The following is a 25199-nucleotide window of genomic DNA, read 5'->3' on the forward strand; positions in this document are numbered from 1 at the left end:
AGTAAATGCATAGTTTGCACAGTAGATTTTAAAAAATTGTGTGTAAGTGAGCTTTGCAATATCATAATTTAAATTTACTAGAGAAATACCACTATTTCAAGATGGTATGAAATGGCATTGATGACTCTGGTCTTTAAGTAATTTTTATGGTTTAAAAGAGTTTTGAAATTTATTTTTCTTAGCTGTTGGCAAACTTCTCTACTTATCTAATGTGCTATATTCTTGACTTGGACTGATCACCTATAATGTTGAGCTAGTATTGCTGTCGTTTGATTTACACTGTGCATCAGCTTCTTTCAGTAAGGCTAATTAGAACCAGTTATAAGATTTGGTTATGTGTATAATTCTTTGTATAGCAAATGCAGCTGGCTAACAAATTATTTTGCTTACTATCTGAGAAGCTGTTAGATTTTAAGATTGCATTCTTAAAATATGCAGTATACCATATGAAACATTTTTGCATTACAAATGTTACCCTAAATTTTCAAATGCTAGTTATCATTTTAACCTATTATCATTTATTTTTAAACATTATATATGAATGTATTATACTTACGTTTAAAATGTCAGACTCTTAAAATTACAGTATTGGCTTTTAGTTACTTTGAAGACTAGATGTTGCACTAAAGTGAAATTTTATATGGAAAAAGGAATATTTCTACAAATACTGAGTTAGAAAGTGAACTTAGAAATCAGTTTCTTCCTTGTTACTGTTTCCTCTCATCTCCTCCTTCACCACTGAGTTTTTTAAAAGACCGTTTATCTTTTCCTGGCTCCCCTTTCTCCCGTTTAATTTCTTAATTACTCATGGTTTCTGCCTACAATACCTGCTCCCTGATATCTCAGCAAGATCACTGCAGCCTCTGAATTTGCATCTTCAGTAAGTAAGTTTTAGCATTTCTCCTTCTTGGCTTTTCTGAAATAATTGATACTACTGGTCTTCCATTCCTCTCTTAAAATCTTGTTCTCTTTTGGCTTCTGGTGAAACCATTCTCCCCTGGTCTTCTCATATTGCTTCTCTCAGTCTTTCTGTGGCCTCCTCTTCTTCCCAGGAGGAATGAGAAATGCAAGATTTAATTGTTTGATATTCCTTTTTAGATACAACTAACCAGAAGTTGTACATGTACAAGAGTGCATGTTGTCTTTTAAAAAATTAGTTTTATTCAACATATTGAGTGAGGAAAGAATTTTTTTCTGTGCCTGTTCTTTACTCTTAATTTGACATGAAAATTTGCATTTGCTTTTTCTTAAGTAGTCTCAAGGGTGCATCTTAATTGTAATAAACTTCATTAAGGAAATTTCTGTTAGGTCTTTAAATGAAATTTAATATTTTCCTAGAGAGTAATGTCATATCATCTAATTGTTAGGGATGACTGAACTTTTTATTTTATAACTGTATAGTATCAGTTTCTGTTAGCATAGAGCACTTTACTTGTAATATTGTCAATCACTTTTTAGAATGAAAATGAATCTTTTTTTTTTTCTATTCAAAGCCTTAAATATTAAAATGCTTTTTTGAAATTTTGTTCAAATGTAGAACTTTGAAGTACCGTTAGCCGAGAACTTTATATGTAAGAATTCTACTTTACGTATAAGAATTTTACTTTATATGTAAGAATTCGCCAAATGGTTTTATACAAATGAGCCTCTTCTCTTGGCCACAAAACTTCTATTTACCTTGACTTAAATTAATAACAAAGCATACTTTATGAACAAGCATTCTAGAATCTGCCAGAAGACTTTTAAAACCAAAAATAAGGATACATTTCATAAAGAGTGGGCTCAATAAATCAGGAGTGACTGGAGTTGGGAAGGGGTAGTGGGGGCCTATTTGTAAATTTTGAGTTTCTGAATGTTAATTTTCAGCTTCCTTTTTAGAAGGCCACTGTTTGTAGAGCTTATCCTGTCAGCAGTATCCTGTGTCAGTTGTCAGGTCATGTTTAATGTGTGGAGATGTATTAATCTGCCATAGCTAGCACTCTGAGAGGCTGGGATAAATAGCGGGCTCAAGCAGATGAAGAGGGATTAACTGTGTGGATTGAGCAAACTCTTCAATCACTGAACCAGTGATTTTACAAAGGATTAGCTGCTGCTTTTACAAATATTGATTACTGATTTGCTACTCAGAATGGAGATGACATACTTGTGCAGTTGCTGTGTGGTGTCGTATCTGAAGTGAACATCATTCATATTAATGGATTTGTCATAGGCATTATAGAAACTGACAGATTTATTATAGCAGCAGTTGCTAGAAATGTTATGGTTAAGGTTGTGTCAGCATATCTATTAAAACTTCAGGATTTTGGAAGTTTATAGTGTAGCCATAAAATTTATTTCCCAGATGGAATTTGGAATACCAGTTATAGCCTGGCACAATTATTTTTGTTCATATTTTTATGTGAATCAGTCTAAAAGCATCTAATTTGTCCTAAAACAAAAATGCATTGTTAGTATTGTAATGTTAAAAACTTTAGATTTATTTCATTTTGAAAAAAAAAAGAATTTATAATAAATGCTTGTTTTTACGACCAAGAACATGTCTAGCCCTTGTGGACTTCTAGAAATGCATCAGTATTTTTCCCAGAATATGTTTTATCTTAAATCCTTTGGTTGTTTCTGTAGTCAGATGGAGAGTTTTGGAAAATATAGAAATATCTGGATAATTAAAAACCAATGACACTTTTGTTTCACTGAAATGACTTTTTTAGAATACTAAAAAAATCAGTGATAATTAGAATTGTTTCAGCGAAGATAGCTTCCTTTAATCTTTTTGAGAAATTGATCTTCTTTATTACAAATATTTTTATTATGTCACTGTAGTGACATAATAGTATGCATTTCAAAGAGCTGAGCTTTATCCTGAGGGATGAACTGGACGCTTTCTAGGCGGTGAGGGTAGAGAGAGATGATAAAGTGAGGAAAGGTGTAAAGAGTAACAGATTCCAGGCAGAGTGAACATTAGTGTGGATACATGAGACTTGGCCTGTCTGCACAGTCTCAAGGGTATATCTTCGTACTGAGGGGTTTGTTTTCAAGTTGTACACTTGTATTGATTAAATGAAATCTTCTAGATCAGTGGTTGAAATTTTTCTGGCTGTGATTTAATAATATAAATTGACTTAATTTAAATTGTTTAAAAATCTGGAGACATTCTCTTTTGTTTTTCATTTAAAAATTCTACCCTGCATTCAGTTCAGTTCAGTTCAGTCGCTCAATTGTGTTTGACTTTTCTACCCCATGGACTGCAGCACACCATGCCTCCCTGTTCATCACCAAGTCCTGGAGTTTACTCAGACTCACGTACATTGAGTCGTGGGTTAGTTTGTTCTTTTTCATGTTCAGTAAGGTTTGTTTATTTATTCAGCAAAATTTAATGAGTATTACTGTGTCCCAGGTGCTAATGTAGGCCCTGGAGATACACAGTGGGTAAGACAGCGTAGTCTCTGATTTCACATTCTAGGGGAGGTAAGGACAGCTGGGGAAAGACAATAAATCAGTAAACATTCATCTTTTCTCATGTTTATTGGCTTTTGTACTTATTCTGTGAATTGCCTGGTTCATACTTTTTACCTGTTTTTCTGTTAAACTGTTAACTTCTTCTTGGTGATATGCAGGAGTTCATTGTTGTGACATCCATGCAAATATTTTTTCCTATTCACCCCATGAGAAAGTCATTCTTTGACAAATTAGTGATTATACTAATTCTTATCCATGTATGGATTTATAATTTGTTGTTGTTGTTCCAGTTGGTAAGTCAGGTCTGGCTCTTGGTGAACCCATGTTCTGCACCCACCAAGCCTCCCTGTCCTCCACTATCTCCCAGAGTTTGCTCAAGTTCATGTTCATTAAGTCAATGTTGTCTAACCATCTCATCCTCTACCACCCTCTTCTTATTTTGTCTGATGCTGGGAAAGATTGAAGGCAAAAAAGGTTTCTAATATCATACCTGATTTCTTTGATTGGTAAGAGATCATTGGACCAAGTATCAAATTACCATAGGTTTCTATCATCTGAGGGATTTTTGAGGTGTTTCTTTTCTCTAATTTAATGTATTTTGATCATTTTTAAAAGTAAAGTAGAACTTTGAATCTTGCAGATGAGGCTATCCAGATGAAGGGAACTTAATCGAATTAATTTAGTTACTAACTATAATTGTATTCTTAGGTATATATATATATAATATTTGTAAATTTTTTTCAGTGAGAATATACATCATGGTCTATTCACATATGATTAATTACAGATTGAATTTGTGGAGAAAGACATGTAATGGAATATCTTACCACAAGAGCTTACCATATCTGGATTTATTTTGAATAAGTTTTGTTTTATGTTTTATCATTTATTCACATGGAGTAGGATGTATATCCTTTGGATTTTAAGTCTTTCTATGTTTTTAAGAGGTCATTGTATATTTTAAATATTCACGAGCAAACTAAGGTTCTGCGTTCAGACGGTTTCACTGCCTAAATTGCCTGAGGTATCTGCCAGCACCTTACATTGCAGTGAGATACCACAGCTGAACTGTCTTGGTGGGTGTTCACATGTGGCTAAAAGGCGCTCTTTGTTGCATGAAGTTGAATCCATAGTTGGAAGTTGTTGACAAACATTTTATTCCTTTTAACATCCAGTGAACTTCTTTTTGAAGTTTTAATTTGAATAAAAACTTTAGTAGTGACTTTGTTCTGGTAATGACAGCTCTTAATTAGGAGAAAAGGAGACCATGGACAGTTGGACTGTGTCACCTTGTGAACCTGGGGTGAGATAGTCCACACAGTGAACAAATTACTAGATTGCATTATGATGTGTAACTCATGGTAAATGGCAGTTAGACTATTTGGCAGTTGACTTTTTATATCACGGATACTAATTTTTGAAAAATATGCTAAAATCACATGGTTAAAAATGGGCAATTTTAATACTATATGTGCAGTTCCAATTTATTTTTTTTCTTTGCACTGTATCTCTTACTTTATGTTGGTTGTTATAAAGTGTAGAACTGAATTGGAGTGTTATTAACTGTGAAAGTGGGTGTTAAGATGGTATGCCGTTTTTGCTATTCAGTTATGAAAGCCCTTTACCTGCTATCTTGCCCCTCTGGTGTTTCCTGTCAGTTTTCTCTTCCTCTTCTTTTTAGCAGTGGGGGACCAGATGGGCAATGGTTAACACATATAAAATGTTTATAGAATTATTTTAATGACTCAAAAGTTAGATACGCTGTAAACAAAATCATTATCCTCATGATCGTTTGTTTGTACGTCTGGCATTTTCCCTCTGTTTTCAGTGTTGTGACTGCAGAAGTGTATTGTATCTACTTACTGATGTTCTTTTAATTTTATATTAAACATCTTTAGAACATATTTTATAAGTCCTATAAACTAGTACTAGATGAGGTTTTAAAATATACCATCAAGAACAATGTCGTTTAATTCAATGTTGTGCTTCTACATTTTAAATACGTGCTGCTAAGTGCTGCTAAGTCGCTTCGGTCGTGTCCGACTCTGTGTGACCCCAGGGACGGCAGCCCATCAGGCTCCGCCGTCCCTGGGATTCTCCAGGGAAAAACGCTGGAGTGGGTTGCCATTTCCTTCTCCAATGCATGAAAGTGAAAAGTGAAAGTGAAGTCACTCAGTTGTGTCCGACTCTTCGAGACCACATGGACTGCAGCCTACCAGGCTCCTCCACCTGTGGGATTTTTCCAGGCAAGAGCACTAGAGTGGGTTGCCATTGCCTTCTCCTTTTAAATAGGTACCCTTGGTGATTTTGGTGCACACTCAAGTTTGAGAATCACTGTCATGATCCCTTGCTCAAAGCTTAGTAGAAAAGATAAACTTGTGAACACATCATTTTAGGCTAATACTGTAAGTACCATGTGAATGTCTCTCCTGAGCCAGTCCCACATTTGACTGTTAAAAGTTACTCTGAAGTTGATGACCAGAAAGATGATTCAGCATATGGTATGCTTTTATTTTCAGGTACTAGAGGAAAAAAAACATGCTATGCATTAACTGGTCTAATATTGAAGTTTCAATTTGTATTCTGTAGTAATTTACTCAGTTACATAAATAACAATGTTTTCTAATTCTTTCAGTTACCCAGATGTGTATAAGATGACCAGTTCATATTGTAGAGTAGACTCATTCTCTTAATCTCAGTAACTTGTTCTGTGGATGTTTTTATTTAGGTAAAGTGGGCATGTGCAAATGTTTTGCAAGCTAGAATTATTCTGGCACTGAGAGTTTTAAGGACAGCTGCTGATTTGTTTTTGTGTTAAGGTTGTCTTCATCCAGGTCCTGCAAAGCTATTAAACCTTACAAATTTATATGTAAATTTATAAATAAGAGTATATATCAACATTACTTCCAGCTTGGCCGCTTGTTAAGGTATGACTCTTAAGCAGTAACAGAAAGAGCTGTCTTAGCTTCTTGCAGGGGTCATATCTTCTGCCTGGGATTTGATATTTACCAGAAGTTTGATCAAGACAAGTAGTATTTTAGAGGGATTGTCTGAAAAATGTCAGGGTGCCTATTCCTATAGGCATTTGGTGATTTTATCCTTAAGTTTAACATAGCTGTTTGGGAGTTATACACTTGGGCTACCTGGTTTTGTACTTGGTAGAATTGCTTTTACTGAATCTTACTTTGGCATTATGCTGTTGGCGCAATATGAGTGATGCTGTACAAGGCAACCCTATGAAACTTTTATTTTACTTACTGTAAAAATATTATTGAGGACATTGTGACCACATGGGAGAAATGTCTTTCTTATTTCAATGTTGGGAACTGAGAATAGTTGCTGCTTGTTCCTCCCTGAGCAATGATCTGTATTTAACTATGGGCAGTGAATCACATAACTTATTATTTCTTGCTTCATGTTGATTATTATAAAGCTTTTAACTGAATTTTTGCCCCAGTCCTGATAAGTAGTAGTTTTGCATTTCCAACTTTTGTGTTCTACCCTGACTCCTAGTTTTGTCTAAATTTTTTACTTATGTTTTATTTTTTTTAATTTGAAATAATGTCATTTATAGAAAAGTCGAAAGAATAGTGCAAAGAATTCCAAGTATACCCTTTACTCATATTCCCTTAATATTAACATTTTTCTATACAGGTACTTGCTATATATATACACACACACACATACATACAAATTTCTCCTGTTGCTTTTAATTTCTTTACCAAATATATGTACACAAATGCCTGTGAAGGGAAGGGAAGTGGGAGGGGGCTTCAGGATGAGGAACACATGTACACCCATGGCTTATTCATGTCAATGTATGGCAAAAACCACTACAATATTATAATTAGTCTCCAATTAAAATAAATTAATTAATTAAAAAAAGAGTTCATACAACACGGTTAAAAAATGCTTGTGAAATGCTTTGTGGGGGAAATAAAGCAGTGTATTCCTAAATTAATAGGTAAGGATGTGTTAATTTCATACTTGTATTGAAAAAAGAGACTTATAGAAAAATATGTTTCAGATGAGAGGAAGATAAATTGTGTGTGTGTGTGTGTCTGAGTGAGAGAGGGAGAAAAGAGAAATAACATGCACGCATTTCAAGAGGATCCTTTTAACACTTTGAATGGCAGACTCTATCCCAACTCAATAATTTAGGTTAGTCATAAAATGATTCACAGTTGATATTTTCATACTGAATATTTTTCACTTATTTTAACCACCCCTCAATAATAGATTCTTTGGGGAGATGGGAATAGAATGTTTATGTATGTATGTATGTTTATGTATCTGTTCTTTCTTCAAGGCAGAAACAAAAGTGTATCTTTTATTATATTATATAATATAGAAGACATTCTGTGGATTCCTATTTCAGATACTTCAGATATGATCTTATATTGTTAATGACTCTAAACTTTTTATACACAGAATAGGAAAAATAAGTCAATGAAAATGAACTTAAAGAATATTTTAAATTAGAAAAATGTTACTTTTATTCTAAAAATAATTATAAAAATTTATAGCTTAAATTTAAAACATAAAACAGTTACAAAAGAGAAAAAAATAAGATTGCTGTATAGCCTACGCAAAACTAAAACATAGTTGAATGGAAAGGAGCTTAAGAATCCAGTCTAAATTACATTTATTTCGTATTTAATATAGTTTGCCAGAGGAATCTGCATACAAAAAGAGCCTCTTTTTCCTTCCATAGCAGTTTTCTCATTACTAATTTGTCTCATGTTTGTGTGAATGTGTTTTTAAACTAAAATGGAAATCTTTTAAAATGACATTTTTAGGAAGTGAAATTTATCTCTCTAAAATCTTGTAGAAAATGAAACAAGTGTAGAATTTTAAATGCATAATTGTAATTAATGACACAGAACAGTAATTCAATGATATTGTCTTATAGAGTTTCTGTAGATGCCCTCAGTCTCTAAGTCAAATTTGACTCTTTGCGACCCCATGGATTATAGCCTGCAAGCCTCCTCTGTCCATGGGATTTTCCAGGCAAGAACACTGGAGTGGGTTGCCATTTCCTTCTCCATTCTATAGATGACATTCACTTATTTCATCAACAGTAGGACATAGCATTTCAGAGAATGGGCTTCATTGGACAGACTTGGGGTCCTGGATCCACCTCATACCTGTGACATTAATTTTCCATTGGGAACCTTTGGGGATGTAAGAGAATAAAATGAGATGATGACTATATCATGCTTAACTCATGGTAAAGCCTTAAAGACATAATAAATGTTAGCTGTTGCAATTATTATTACCTTATTGAACCATGCTGATATTTGTTTATATATATATTTTTAATTTATATTTGATGATACTTTTTTAAAAAATGCTTAAAACTTACAGTCTGTCAGTATGGTAAAGGTCGTGTTTGATACAGAGCTAATATAAGTAAGGAAGGAGTTCAGTTCAGTTGCTCAGTAGTGTCTGACTCTTTGCGACTCCATGGACTGCAGCACTCCAGGCCTCCCTGTCCATCACCAACTCCCAGAGTGTGTGCAAACTCATGTCCATCGAGTCAGTGATGCCATCCAACCATCTCATCCTCTGTCATCCCCTTCTCCTCCTGCCCTCAATCTTTCCCAGCATCAGGGTCTTTTCTAATGAGTCAGCTCTTTACATCAGGTGGCCAAAGTATTGGAGTTTCAGCTTCAACATCAGTCCTTCCAGTGAACACCCAGGACATCCTCCAGGATGGACTGGTTAGATCTCTTTGCAGTCCAAGGGACTCTCAAGAGTCTTCTCCAACGAAGCATCAATTCTTCGGCACTCAGCTTTCTTTATAGTCCAACTCTCACATCCATACATGACTACTGGAAAAACCATAGCCAAATAGCTATTGCTGGAGAGAAATTTGTATTAGTAAAAGGCTTTCAGATTTTATTGTAGTGGTTTTTCTTTTCAGCTTTCTTGTTTTCTTATTTATGGAGCAATGGATTTGGCAAATTTGCATTGCTATTTAAAAAGAAGTAACATTTTAGAGTAGTTATCTCAAATATTATATTTCTAAATCTCCACAGTAATTCTCCATAGTGTGCCCTCTTAACACCTACATTCAAATATTTGAAAACTAAATTAAATGAAATCAAGCAACTTGCCTAAGTCACAGAACTAATAGTCAAGCTACAATTTGAGTTTAAGACTCAAGGTTTTAACCACAATCTTAAATACAAATCAAATTGCAAACACAAACCAACTATATAGCATAGGGAAGATACTCAATATTTTGTAATAGCCTGTAAGGAAAAAGGATCTGGGGAAAAAAGAAATATATATATATATATATATATATATATATATATATATATATATATCTGAATCACTGAATCACTCTGCTGTATACCTTAAACTTACAAGAGCATTGTAGACCAACTATATGTGAAAAAGTGATAGTCACTCAGTCGAGTCTGACTCTTTGTGACCTTTTGACTGTAGCCCACCAGGATCCTCTGTCCATGGGATTCTCTAGGCAAGCATATTGGCGTGGGTTGCCATTTCTTCTTCAGGGGATCTTCCAGACCTGGGGATGAAACCCAGGTCTCCTGCATTGTAGGCAGATTCTTTACCATCTGAACCACCAGAGAAGCCCTTAATCAACTATAATTCAATAAAAAAAAAGTCAAGTTGGGGCACATTTTTGTGTTAAAGTAAAACATTAAATTAAAATCCAATTCATAACCATATATACTTAATTATTTAGAATATCTTAAAATTTTGATATAGTTATAATTTTATTTTTAATTTAAGAAAAAAAATGTATTCCATTTTAAGCTTGTACCACAGTTTCTCTGTGTTTGTGTATCATAAACTTTAAAAAAATATTGCTTTTCTGAATTTAGCTAAGTTTTTTTCTTGTTACAGAGAAGATGTGGACAGATACATAAGTTCCAAATATATGCAAAAATCAATAGCCAATTGATATGATAATGAGGGGTACAGTAGGCACAATAATAGTGCCTCAAGAAGTCCACATTTGGAGTCAGATTGCTAATCAGCTGACCTTAAAATAAGGGGATTATCCAGGTGGGCCAGGCAAGAATACTGGAGTGGGTTGCCGTTTCCTTCTCCAGGGAATCTTCCCGACCCAGGAATTGAACCTGGGTCTCCTGCGTTGCAGGCAGATTCTTTACCAACTGAGCTATAAGGGAAGCCCATAATGTAAATACAAGAACCTTTAAATGAGAAGCTGGAGAAGGAAACGGCAACCCACCCCAGTACTCTTGCCTGGAAAATTCCATAGACAGAGGAGCCTGATAGGCTACAGTCCATGGGGTCATAAAGAGTTAGACACGACTAGCAACCTCACTTTCACTTTTCACTTTAAATGAGAAGAAGGAGGCAAAAGAATTGTAACCAGAACGAGGACGTTGTGAAAAAGACTCAAATAACCATTGCTGGCTTTAAAGATGGAAGGAGGCAAATAGCCAGTGAAATGGGTCAGCCTTTAGGGGCTGGAAAGGGAAGGAAATAGAGTCTGTCCTCCAGGCTCCAGAAGGAACACAGTCTTGCTGACACCTTGATTTTAGCCCATGAGACACTTTCTGGACTTCTGACCTCCAGAACTGGAAGATTAGAAATTTGTGTTGTTTTTAACCACTAAAAAAAAAAAAAAAAGATATAGTCAGACACAAAGTAGCTGAGAAGTAACTGTATATAGGAGATGAAATTTGATTTAACTTATTTCTGTGGAATCTAATGATGTATTATTAAAAAGTAACTTTTACAAAAATGTAAAAGTATAAAGAGTGCCCAGTATTATAAATATATGAAAAAGAAGTCTTGTTTATAAAGTGAAATTACTCATATTAACCCTTATTTTAAAATGATGGATTCAATACATTGATATGCTTTTATCCTTATAAATAACTGAAGGAGTCTTACAGACATTTCCACAAATTGGTGTATCTGCAATTTTTGGATAAAAGCATTTTTAAAATTCTATAAGCAATAACTTCAATGCATTAAAAAATGTTACAGCTTAAGGTCTATCACTGGACCAAAGAATCAGAAATCTTCAAGAGATATTATTTTTACATCTAAATTTATGAGCTAAGGACAATAGTCCTATACTAAAAATTTATCTAAAAAAGCAATCTTCAGATATATAATTAGATAGTTCAAATCCTGGCCATACTTCTTAAGTAAAAGAAGCAGTTTTAAGTGAATGAGGATAATATAACTTTATGGATAACATAATCCACACATACTTTCAATCTATGGCTTTTTGACTGCTATTTTAGTGGTTATTGATGAACCCCCATGATTTCAGATTTCTCTTAATTCTGATTCTTAATTTTTCTATTATTGCCACTTGAATTTTACGTATTGACAGATTTCCATGAAAATCAGTATCAGCCACAGTTACATATATATATTTGATGTAATATAGCTTTTGTTTGGACTCTGAACAAGCATTTAATATATCTTTTGGACCATATTCATGAAGCATTTCCTGTGAGCACAGAGCTGTAATATTGAGTTATTATCTTCTTTGGTTTCAGATAGACCTATTGATGATTCTCATGAGGCTATTGGAATTTCCATATCAAGAAACAGTTAATAAAGGCAAATGTGGAATAGTTATTTAGCTTTTGCTGAGTAGCTTTTAAAATGACTTGCCATTTTATAGAGGGGGTGGAGAGACTAACAGATGGCAAACCTGTGAGCTGCAACTTCTATTTTTGCCCCTGGTGTCATCACAGGGACCTTATCAGTCTTTGAATCTGGTAGCCAAGGCTTAACTACCTCTGGGGATTCTATGGTCCTGCTAATTGGAAGCTGACTGTCTTTGTGTCTAACCAAATATGAGCCTTTTTTTTTTAAAGTAAGTATCATGATAGATTTAGGGATCACCAGTACTAGTATATTCATTGATTAATTCTTTCTGAAGAGAGTAGTAGTGATACATTGAGAAAATAAACTATAAAAGGACTATGCTAAGGAAACACAAGTAGTAATCCTTTAGTTACTGTAGTAGTTCTTAAGTGTTACTGTTGTTTCATGTGTCCTTTAAATACATAATTTTCATGTTGCCACTAAAAAAACTGATGAAAAGATTTGAGATTCCAAATTTTCCATGTGAATTGAGTTAGTAGAATATGACAAATATTTATGTATGTATTTTCTTTCACAGCTATTCCAGACCACGATTCTAGTTAGAAATTAAACCTTTGAAACAACATAAGACAATTCTATGCTAGATCTAAAGGCAGTTATCTATTGTTCTATGAAAATATGTTGTGAACAATTTTCACTTTAGATATTTTTGAAAGTTAAATCCATCTTGATCCTTGGCCATTTGTCATTGAAAGTGCAAGAAGAGTATCAATGTGTATATATTTCATGGAATCTTAGAATGGGGGTATTATTTAATATTTTATTAAATATTGTTATTAAATATTTTAATATTTAAAGCATTTAAAAAGATAGAACTTATTTATTTAATACATGGCTATATTTAAAGATTTCAGTATTTTTCCTCCTAGTTTCAATGGAAAAAATTAAAACTGTAGATTAATAAAATTACTAAAATTGGGTAATACCTTACTTGGGTTTTAGGTAATTTTTAAAAAATATTTTCATGCTCTTCTCTATTCTGGAGTCCATTCCTTTAGCTTGCTGGTGGACTATGTCCACTATATAACACAGTTTGATTTTAAGACAAAAGTTTCAAGACACAATCTAGAATTGGTGAATTATCTTTTAAAAACAGTGGCCTTGTAAATAAAATATTGATACCTGCCTATGAGAAAATTTGCATTCTACTGCTTCCTTTTCCCCACTGAGTTAGTAGGATATAATAGGCACGTGATACTTGTTTCTTTGAATTTTTTGTGACATTGTTACCATTTTGCATATTTCAGATTCCAAAATGAAAAATTGGAAGAAGACCCATTCCTTGCCTGCTCTTGTAGGGTATTAGTTTTAATGTCTAATATTGATATTCTTTGGAAAAGTTGGACTATTATATAAGAAATACATGCTCATATTATAAAAAGCAGACTTGTCTTTGTCAGTATATGTTTATTTTGTCAGGGTATTGAAAATTTTTGGCCACTTTAGAAAGCTATGAGGTGATAGTCTGCAGTATAAATAAGCTGCCCTGGAGTATAGGTTAATTATTTTTTCTCCTTTGAGTTAGGATATAATTTCTCTATCAACCACTTTCATATATTCAGAAAGAAATCTTCAAGTTGCTTTTAAAATAACTGTAATGCTTAACAAATACAGTTACCAAATCATGCTTTTTTCATTTTTCTGATTAAAATTCCCTAGGCAACATTAAATAGTCTTATAGTCACATTAGTAACCATTCATTTGAATTAATAATTATACTAAGTATAATAATAATATTTAATTATAATTAATAAAAGCCAACATTTACTGAATGCCTAATCCTTTGCCTAATCCAACATCCGCTGGATCATAGAAAATGCAAGAGAGTTCCAGAAAAACATCTATTTCTGCTTTATTGACTATGCCAAAGCCTTTGACTGTGTGGATCACAATAAACTGTGGAAAATTCTGAAAGAGATGGGAATACCAGACCACCTGATCTGCCTCTTGAGAAATTTGTATGCAGGTCAGGAAGCAACAGTTAGAACTGGACATGGAACAACAGACTGGTTCCAAATAGGAAAAGGAGTTCGTCAAGGCTGTATATTGCCACCCTGTTTAGTTAACTTATATGCAGAGTACATCATGAGAAACGCTGGACTGGAAGAAACACAAGCTGGAATCAAGATTGCCGGGAGAAATATCAATAACCTCAGATATGCAGATGACACCACCCTTATGGCAGAAAGTGAAGAGGAACTCAAAAGCCTCTTGATGAAAGTGAAAGTGGAGAGTGAAAAAGTTGGCTTAAAGCTCAACATTCAGAAAACGAAGATCATGGCATCTGGTCCCACCACTTTATGGGAAATAGATGGGGAAACAGTGGAAACAGTGGCAGACTTTATTTTTCTGGGCTCCAAAATCACTACAGATGGTGATTGCAGCCATGAAATTAAAAGACCCTTACTCCTTGAAAGGAAAGTTATGACCAACCTAGATAGCATATTCAAAAGCAGAGACATTACTTTGCCAACAAAGGTTCGTCTAGTCAAGGCTATGGTTTTTCCTGTGGTCGTGTATGGATGTGAGAGTTGGACTGTGAAGAAGGCTGAGCGCCGAAGAATTGATGCTTTTGAACTGTGGTGTTGGAGAAGACTCTTGAGAGTCCCTTGGACTGCAAGGAGATCCAACCAGTCCATTCTGAAGGATATCAGCCCTGGGATTTCTTTGGAAGGAATGATACTAAAGCTGAAACTCCAGTACTTTGGCCACCTCATGCGAAGAGTTGACTCATTGGAAAAGAGTCTGATGCTGGGAGGGATTGGGGGCAAGACGAGAAGGGGACAACAGAGGATGAGATGGCTGGATGGCATCACTGACTCGATGGACGTGAGTCTGAGTGAACTCCGGGAGTTGGTGATGGACAGGGAGGCCTGGCGTGCTGCGATTCATGGGGTCGCAAAGAGTCGGACACGACTGAGTGACTGATCTGATCTGATCTGATCTGAATCCTGTGCCAAAGGATTAAAGCTCAGTGCTAAACTTATTTTTGAGACAAGGGTGTGAATTTTGGTAGTGAAACAGAGTTGATAATATAATTGTGAGTTTGTTGAAACGTTGTAATTGGCTGTGATGCATAGTTTCTCTTGGTGAGATAATATAATTGTGTTTGGCAGATTTTCAGCAACTCTTTGTTGATACCTGCCAGATAGGTTTGTATTAGCTTTACCTTTCTTTTCCTTATGTATCAGCATAGCTGCATTTGTGTGTGTGTGTGTTAGTTGCTCAGTGGTTGTCTGACTCTTTGCAGTCCCATGGACTGTAGCCCACCAGGCACCTCTGTCTGTGGTAGTCTTATTAATAATTATTTGGACCATAAAGAAGGCTGAGTACTGAAGAACTGATGCTTCTAAACTGTGGTGCTGGAGAAGACTCTTTCGCATCCCCTGGACTGCAAGGAGATCAAACCAGTCAATCTAAAGGAAATCAGTCCTGAGTGTTCATTGGAAGGGCTGATGCTGAAGCTGAAGCTCCAATATTTTGGCCACCTGATGCAAAGAGGTGACTCATTGGAAAAGGCCCTGATGCTGGAAAGGATTGAAGGCAGGAGGAGAAGGGGGCAACAGAGAATGAGATGGTTGGATGGCATCACCAGCTCAATGGGCATGAGCATACTCTAGGAGATAGTGAAGGACAGGGAAGCCTAGCATGTTGTAGTCTGTGGGGTTGCAAAGATTTGGACACAATTGAGCACATGAACAACAATAATAATTATTTGAATCAGTGTGTATCTCCTTAAATGGTGGCATACTGTTGATCATTCTAGGTACAGTGATATGAGGTTAAATGATGTGAGAGTTCGTATTTTTTTAAAGAAAAATTATTACTTTTTATATCTTGTTACAAATTTTCAATTTCTACCATCAAAAAGTATTAAATGTTTATATGTTTATGGTGTTACACAAGTCCAGTGGTTCTTCGGAGGGTTCAGGATGGGGAACACATGTATACCTGTGGCGGATTCATTTTGATATTTGGCAAAACTAATACAATTATGTAAAGTTTAAAAATAAAATAAAATTAAAAAAAAAAAAACAGAGAACTTAAAATCTGAAGTATCTAAAGGGATTACTATTACTTTACTTTAACTTTTTAAAAAATTCATGTGTATGTTAAACAAAACCTAGGTATTGGACAAATAACAAAAGGAATTTAGAAAAGTGAAATTTTAGTCAGAAAATTTGTTTTTCCCCTTTAGGAATGAAATAAAAGATTTTATAATAGAGACATGAATTTAGAATTCAGAATAAGTGTTGCTTGTGACATCAAATTTTATTGATTTACCAGATGGAAATTTAATCAACATTTTTCTTAAAGCAAGAGCTTTGGGTTATATATATTCACCTTTGTAAATTCTAATTCCCTTTCTTCTCTTCCACTTCTTCCCCTCCTTTTTTCTGGACCAGTAACTTTAAAGTTGAAAGCTATTCTAAAGGTACCCATTTCTCTTTAGAATGTAAAGTTTCTTCTTAAGATTTAGAGCATTTGTTTTATATGTAAAGAACATTTATTTTATGCCCCAATGGATATGAGAGGGTCATGGCTCTACTTCTCCATGAGCCTTATGTAGCCAAGTGGAGGTAATTAATTGTTCCCTGTGCCCTTTTGTATTAGACCTAAAGACTGAAAAGTTGCCTCTTCCTTGGGTAGCTTAATTTCATCCATAAATGAGTGCTTAAGAGTTTGTTTCCATCATCCCAAAGACTCAAAATTATTTATGGTATGTTTGCAGTGAATTTTCTATTTTTATCACTGTGCACAAACCACGTAGACATTTTTTCATGACATACAATAATCATATTGAATATTTAATTAATATGTTTGCTTTCTCATTCTGAAATGTCATCCAAATGATGCTTCCTACAAAGGGATTTTGTATAGTTCACTTAAGAACTCTATGTGCCAGTTACATAAAAGCCTGAGTCCAAGCATACTTCCACAAAAACTTAACTATCATCTTGCTTAGTTGAAGAGGTAGATACTTTGTTTTCAGGAATCTTATTTAGAAAGAAAATTTTCCTAAATGGTTTTATATTAGCTAAAATTTCATATTTCTATGTGATATAATATTTCTGTTTGTCGGTGTAACCTAGGTTAATTTAAAAGATGCTATTAATCATTTTTTCTTTTCTTTTAAAAAAGCAAGTCAAACTATAGTCACCTTCTTTAATTTAGTGGTTAACCAGGACCTACTCACATAGATAAGACTCCTTTATGTTAGTTTTATTTTATGTACAAAAATACTATACTAAATAACTTTTACCTTCAATGGATTAAATGGATACATTGATTGGAGAGTTGTTCAAACTTTCCCACTGGCTTTCCTTAAAATTTTATATGTATTTCAAAATTATTACTCCATTTAAATATATTTTAATGAACTGAGCAAAATTGATCCACCAGGGAACTGAAATTAGTACTTTAATTTGGATTTTTGTTTCTTAAGGAAAAACCACATGATTTTATAGCTACTGGATATTTTTTTTAAATTTTATTTTATTTTTAAACTTTACAATATTGTATTAGTTTTGCCAAATATCGAAATGAATCTGCCACAGGTATACCTGTGATTAATTTGTATATAATAAGCTTCCTATCAAAACATTATTTATCATAAACTATTTTAAGACTATTTTTATTGGTGTATTCCATGGAAACTGTCATTGGACTTGTTATGTTCACTTGTTAGCATTCTAGTAACGGAGAAGGCAATGGCACCCCACTCCAGTACTCTTGCCTGGAAAATCCCATGGATAGAGGAGCCTGGAAGGCTGCAGTCCATGGGGTTGCTGAGGGTTGGACACGACTGGGCGACTTCACGTTCACTTTTCACTTTCATGCATTGGAGAAGGAAATGGCAACCCACTCCAGTGTTCTTGCCTGGAGAATCCCAGGGACAGGAGAGCCTGGTGGGCTGCCGTCTCTGGGGTCGCACAGAGTCGGACACGACTCAAGTGACTTAGCAGCAGCAGCAGCAGCAGCAGCATTCTAGTAAAATGCTAAAGCAACTGTAGTATATTTCCAATGAATTTATAAAGATATTGAACACTATTATTTATAACAGTGTCCTAGCCCATTCCTTATAGAATGCAGGTCAAAAAGTATTACCCTTTAGAGATCAAGTTACATAATATTATTGTGTATTTGGGAGCATAATATATTAAGATGTAACAGTACAGAATATTTTTTGCTCTTGAGATTCACAGGAGGTGGAGAGGGACTAGTCTATGGAATACATATGAAATAAAACTAATAGACTTGGATTTAATTAATTTGAGTAATTAAAAGTATACTGAATCTAATGAGATCTGATACTTAATTTTTCTAAAAGGGATTAATCACTGCTTTTTTTTGCTCCTTACCTTCCATAGGAAACCAGTTTCCTCCAATTGCAGCCCAGGACCTTCCTTTTGTGTTAAAGGCTGGCTACCTTGAAAAACGCAGAAAAGGTAAATTGTATGATTCTAATGAAAAACCTAGAAATCTAAGACTCTAGGAAAATTTAATGACATTATCCCAACTATAAAATATAGCTTTCAGCTTAGAGTACTTTCTAAGAACAAAATAAAACATTTGACCCAGTTTATTGTTGTCAACCTTGGGTATTTGTAGATGATTCAGGAGCTGTTTCCTGCCTCTTCCTGCCTTGACTGTATCTCCAGGATGGGACTTCTCACTATTATCCCACCTGGCTGAGCAGAGGGTTATCTTTTTCCTGACCTGACATATGCCATGTTTGCTATGGTTCAGATCAAGCTTAGCATATTTTCTGCCATTTTCTGTTATTCATTCAGTGTTCCTCTTTACTGGCTGTGATAATTGAGAGTTGACCATATGGTCTCACTCTTTCAACACTAATATATAATAGAAATGAAATATGGAGGTAGTATTATGGCCTCTTCATTACCATTCAGTTTATCTCTCAGGAAGTCCCTTTGGGCTTCCTATATATATTCCATTTGCTTTTCTTAGCTTTCCTAGCTGAATTTTAAAGCCAAAAGAGATAACAGAAATAATCTAGGTCAACTCCTCCTCCCTCCTTTTTATGACAGATGAGAAAATGTGACCCAGATGAATCAATTATCTTAAGACCTTATAGTCAAATGCCTTTTTGACTATTCCTGTCAGGAAAGTTTGTTAGCCGTGTAGTTGATCCCACAAATATAGCAGCCCCATCTCTGCTTCAGTGTATTCCTTTTAGCTTTGTTTTATATTTTGTTCGTGCCTTGGAAAAGAAGACACAAACTAATTAGTCATAGAATTTTACAGCTAAAAGGAACCTTAGAAATCATATTAACTAACTTTTCCTTTTACAATGGGGAAATCACATTATATTTATAAAGGTAATGTGTATCATCTAAACTGTTCTTTTCTCCCTTTATTGTAGATCACAGTTTCCTGGGATTTGAATGGCAGAAACGGTGGTGTGCTCTCAGTAAAACAGTGTTCTATTATTATGGAAGTGATAAAGGTAGTATTGGTGTTCAGTTGTATAAACTTCCATTGCATGAGGGTTCTGGGGGGCATTTTATGCCACCTCCCTTTTTTGGTACAGAATAAGCTGAAGACAAATAGAGAAAAAATAACTGAGAATTATAATATTACAGCCTAAGACTAGTTAATAATTCTATTATTTGACAAATGCCCTAAGTTTCATAGTGCCTTAAAAGTCAACACAACTGTGTTTTATCAAAATAGGAAAGAGAAAACTTTCATCTGTGTGGCCTTTTACCTCAGGAATTGTTTACCTCCAGGCTATAATTGTAGAATATCTGAAAAGTTAAGACCATTAGGGTTGTGCAAGTTTTGAAGGGAGGAAAATATGTTTTGTCCTTCAAATATTTTAAAGAAAAATTTAGATAACAATGAAACCTGTGCAACTCCTTTCTCAGCTTCTTTTACAGATTAAAGTGACAACAAACGTTGGTGTGTTACTGTTCTAAGCACCTTAGCTGTCTAAGCACTTAAGTTACATTAACTCGTTTAACTACAACTCTGTTGGGTAGCTACCATTATTAGTCCCACTTATTTTAGTTTTTGGAAAACCGAGGACAGAGAGATTAAGTAACTTGTTCAAGGTCCCAGAGATGGTAATGGCAGTTTTGAAATTTGAACCTGAAGCATAATGTTTAGAGTCCATGTTCTTAACCACTATTATCAATTGCATTAATTTAGAAACAATAAAATAACATTCTGTAACTTCATTTGCTAATTAATAACTATCTTAGTCATAGTTAACATAATTTTAAGTTCATTATTTGAACAAATAAAGCCATTAAATATTAAAATTTAAAGAATGTAAGCTTTCTTAGTTTTGCTCTTATCTAGGAAAAACAAGTCAGAAGTTGAATATTATAAAGGATTGTATAGCATTCATTTCCATAAAGAACACTTAAGGAGAAAAAAAGGCATAAAAGTCCAGTATCACTGAATATAAACTTTCTCATGAAATTGTTACTTATCAGTGTCGTTTGAAAGTTTATGTTTCATTTGACATTATTTGCAGTTTTTAGGGTTTTTCCTTATTACAAATTGGCAGATATGATTATTATATTTCAGATAAATTTGAAATAAATGCATGATGCTAGAAACTGGTCCTACCTTTTGGTTAGTGGGATTATCAAGTTAGAAATTAATTTAGTGGCTAGTTTGCATTCTGTTAACTAATTTACATGTTCATGTGTAATAATGGTATCCATGAAATGTAAACTATAAACAACTATGAAGAGTCTTCTTTCTTCTGCTAAGTCTTAGTTAAGTAGGTGATTTTATCAGAAAATTTAGAGTCCATGTTAAATTATGATTATCATAGATAATAAATGTGTTACTGTTATAGAAATACAATTTTGTACAGTATTGTGAACTGAGATCAAGATTTTACTTCTCTGTGAAGAAATTTTTTCTATTTCATAAGACCAGGAGAGGGAGGTTTCAAATCCTTGTGACTTCGGTTAGTTAAGCTTCTCATTTCTAATTTCTGTAAAACTCAATGAATACTAATATCTGCTTCCATCACTCATAGTCCTAACTGGTATATACTGTTAGGTCAAAGATTAGCAACAGTCTTCCCCAAATCTAATATAATTTATCCCCAAATATAATCCCCAGGACCTATTTATATTTATTTCAAAAGCTAATACTCTAAATTCTAGTTATTTGAGGGGAAAGTGATAGTGAAAGTCACTCAGTCGTGTCTGACTCTTTGCAACCCCATGACTATATAGTCCATGGAATTCTTTAGGCCAGAATACTGGAGTGGGTAGCCTTTCCCTTCTCCAGGGGATCTTCCCAACCCAGGGATCAAACCCAGGTTAGTTAAATTCCCATTTCTATTCTTGTTTTTTGAGGCCTGAGGTAATAACATTCTTTTTAATTTGTATTTTAAGTACTTTGTGATCCATCTAGCCACTACCACAGCTTTTTAAAAACTACTATTCTCTCATTCCCTTTTTATGTGGATCTACGAAGGTTTGGTTTATATTTCCTTAAGCTCTTCCCTGTCTGTCACTATGAAGCCTCCTTTTTCCACTGAGATTTCAGATCTGTTTTTAGCGGTTCGTTGGAATTCTTGGCCACTTCTGGCTTTTAGGGACTTGGGAGGTGGGTATCTATCTTCAGACAGTTTTTAATTACTTGTTTGACATGATCCTAATTTCCTTAGTGTTATTTTCTTCCTAAGAAAATGTATATGTCACATGAAATTTTTGTTTTTATATGTGACATCAGATAGCTAATTTGTACATCAGTGTTTACTGTATGTTTGAACCATTAATCTAAACTTTGGAAAGAGCTATTTGGATATATGAGAACTATGATCCCCCAGCTAAGTAGGATTTAGATAAATGGATTACAGAGGTGCAGAAAAGTTGATACCACTTACTGGGTTAAACTGTACTTTGTTACTCTTTGACAGTTACGTGGTTCACATTTTCTAACTCACTGTGTGCCAAAAAACATTCGGACCCATCAAGATAATCATGGCTTAGAAAGACTAGTTCCAGCCTCCAGCGTGAATAATACTATTACCTTTGTACCCATAAATATTATCTGTATTTATCATTCATGATCATTTGGGGCCTTTATGAGGTATATATACATATATACACATTTAAGATAATACATATACATATATATATATATATATATATATATATAACATACTTTTGTATAACATACTTTCTCACTTTGTGAAATCACATCCTTGTTTTCATCTCTTTCCTCTTCATTTGATTATTATAACTCAACTCATTTATCAAGACTGTCACAGAGAGTGAAAGGAGGGAGTACAAAAGACTAAAAAAGTGGGTTAGGATCAGATTGACAAAAGCCTTATGAGAATAAGGGCCCTGCTAAGTGTTTTATTTTGAATATGGCTTTTAAGCATAGGGCTCTATGACCGGAATTGGTTTTAGTGGGGGGCGCTGAACTAGTCGAGGCAAGAGAGGTTATCACAGGCTGCTGAGAGTGCAGGTCCCTATCGCTCCAAAGCCATGCTCTTTTCCTTAACTTGGTGGTTACCAGCCCTTCCAACATGCCTGTAAATGATGGCTCATTTAGGAACCTGTTCCAAACTCATATTTTTCTGTTTAACCTCTATGAGATCATGGATCAGTATTATGAACCTATCTCCTCCCACTTTTAAGGGGGTAGTAGTTAGTTTGTTGGAGAAGGAAATGGCAACCCACTCCAGTGTTCTTGCCTGGAGAATCCCAGGGACGGGGCAGCCTCGTGGGCTGCCGTCTATGGGGTCGCACAGAGTCGGACACGACTGAAGCGACTTAGCAGCAGCAGTTAGTTTGTACAAAGTATCTCTTTTCTTTCCACCTAAGGGGCTTTGCTGTCTCTACCCCCATGCCCCAGTTAAAGAAAACCCTAGCGCTATATAGTATGTGGCAGCTGCAGGTAGCCTCGGTTCAAACAAGAGTCATTCTAAATGTACTTCAAAAATTATTTAGCGTATCTGGTTTTAACTTTTTCATTATAGTATCTTTTCAATATAAAATGAAAGTCAGTAGAAAATCGGGCTTTTAACAGATAATTTAAAATAAAGTTTTTATCTTGGCAGGGAAATAAAATTTTCCATTGAAGTTGACCTCTCTGCTCTCTTACTTCCCTTACAATTTAACCATTGATAGGAAAAATAGGACATAGCTGTTCAATCAGTGTGAGTGACAGTTATAGTGTTTTGATGTTGAAATAGCATCGTAGTTCTCTTTTAGTACCTACAAAATATTGCTAGAATGATAATATTATTTGTATAATTGAAGTTCTGTTGTTTTAAAACAACAACTTTAGTAACAACCATAAGAGCTTACCTTTCTTCCTGATTCATTTGATAGAGGCAAATTGTTGGGTCAGGGCATTAGCATTTTATAATTACATCATGAATATATATAAAATGTGTAAATCAAATCTGGCATTTAAAAAAATCATTTTATAATGTTGTTTGTATAAGGAAAGATGATATCTTCGTTCCTTAAGAAATAGAAATAATTTGACCTGATAGAAGTGAAATAATTTTGATATATAATATTAACTTAAAATCTATCAAAATAAGTGTTAAATAAAAGACCTTTATTACCCTGTAGCAATACAGAGAAGTTAAAATGTACATCTGATATTTAGTAGGACTTCTTCAACATGAGGAAATATTCATGTACAAATTAAGTCTTACTAAAGGTCTGATGATGATGGGTCAGTTTGCAGTAAAATAGGACAGGTTTGATTTAAAATATATCTATACATCTGTATATCTGGAGGAGGAAATGGCAACCATGGCAGTATTCTTGCTGTGATAATATGGACACAGGAACTTCAGTCCATGGGGTCATGAAGAGTTGGACACACTGAGCAGTTGAGCACATCCATCTGTACGTAGACTGAAGACATATGTGAGTATGTATATGAGGGCTGATGAGCCGGGAAGGGGTGGGACCAAGTTGGTGAATTCCCTAGTCAGAAGTTTGGCCTTTTTTATATAAGGGACAGTTAATGTTTCTAAGCCTTGCAGGTGAGTAGATGGTATGACAAACTTTGATTGGATGTTAGAAAGATCATGTTGACAGCTATCAGAAGAAGGTGAGACTGGAGGCAAGATGTGCTTTGAAGCTGAGAGAGGCAGAGAATTCAGAGAGTTGTTTACCACTGTAAGTGCATGAAGGAGACACAAGTTATCTCAGGTGTTCTTAGCCATTTTCATGTTACCTGTGTAGCAGGAGTGTCATTAATTCTCTATCATAGAAGGCTCTAAGAGGATAACATGTATAGGATATTAAGATATTCCCTATATAGTATTTATCTTAACAATACCTATATGTATATAGGTATACATATATGTATATATAGTATATATATCCTATATATAGTATATATTATATGGTCTATTATAGTCTAATAGACTATAATTGTTATCTGAATTTCAGTTGTAGTGGAAAAGTGTTGTATCCGACTCTTTGCAACCCCATGGAGGCCACCAGGCTCCTCTGTCCATGGAGTTTTCCCAGGCAAGGATACTGTAGTGGGTTCCCGTTTCCTTCACCAGGGGATATTTCTGACCCAGGGATGGAACCCACGTGTCCTCCTTGGCAGGCAAATTCTTTATCCCTGAGCCACCAGGGAAGCCGTAGAGGGAAAGTAGGAATAGCCCTCCAAAAGTAGAAACATTTAAATTCCAATCTACAGGAATGCCTGTAATTTATTTACTCTCAGTTCACAGCTACCTCATACTGCACTGTTTTTTAAATCAGGTTTATTGCTGTGGTTGAAAGTGTATGGCTGCATACAGAAACCACTTGATTTTTATGCTTATAATGTACTTTTATTTTACAGAAAAATAAAAGGCTTTAGAAATATCTAAAATTTCCTGCCACCAGACCATATGAGTCAAACTTATAATTCTAACTAAAGTGCTTCCCTTTGGACCTATACATATTGCCTGTGTTTGTTTTTCAGAGCCATTTGGGGCCCTTAAGTAATAAATATATATGTCATAAAGTATTTTTCACTTTAAATAGTATTATATGATATTTCCTCATGGTATAACTCATTTATGTGAGCTATGTAAACAGAAAAAATGTTCGTGTGTCTTTAACTGAGGGCGTAGAACA

The 25199-nt window shown here is 34.5% G+C and overlaps 1 protein-coding gene across 2 annotated transcripts in view; it reads left to right on the forward strand.

The window, feature by feature from the left end:
* Window positions 1–25199, forward strand: part of SKAP2 (src kinase associated phosphoprotein 2) — a 171626-nt gene that overhangs the window by 81006 nt on the left and 65421 nt on the right. For both annotated transcript variants that reach the window (XM_061414300.1, XM_061414301.1), the window contains exons 5-6: window positions 18465–18542; window positions 19481–19564. In XM_061414300.1, coding sequence (XP_061270284.1) covers window positions 18465–18542; window positions 19481–19564 — 162 coding nt within the window. The remainder of the gene's footprint in view (window positions 1–18464; window positions 18543–19480; window positions 19565–25199) is intronic.

Source organism: Bos javanicus, chromosome 4 (assembly GCF_032452875.1).
Source record: "Bos javanicus breed banteng chromosome 4, ARS-OSU_banteng_1.0, whole genome shotgun sequence".
NCBI lineage: Eukaryota > Metazoa > Chordata > Mammalia > Artiodactyla > Bovidae > Bos > Bos javanicus.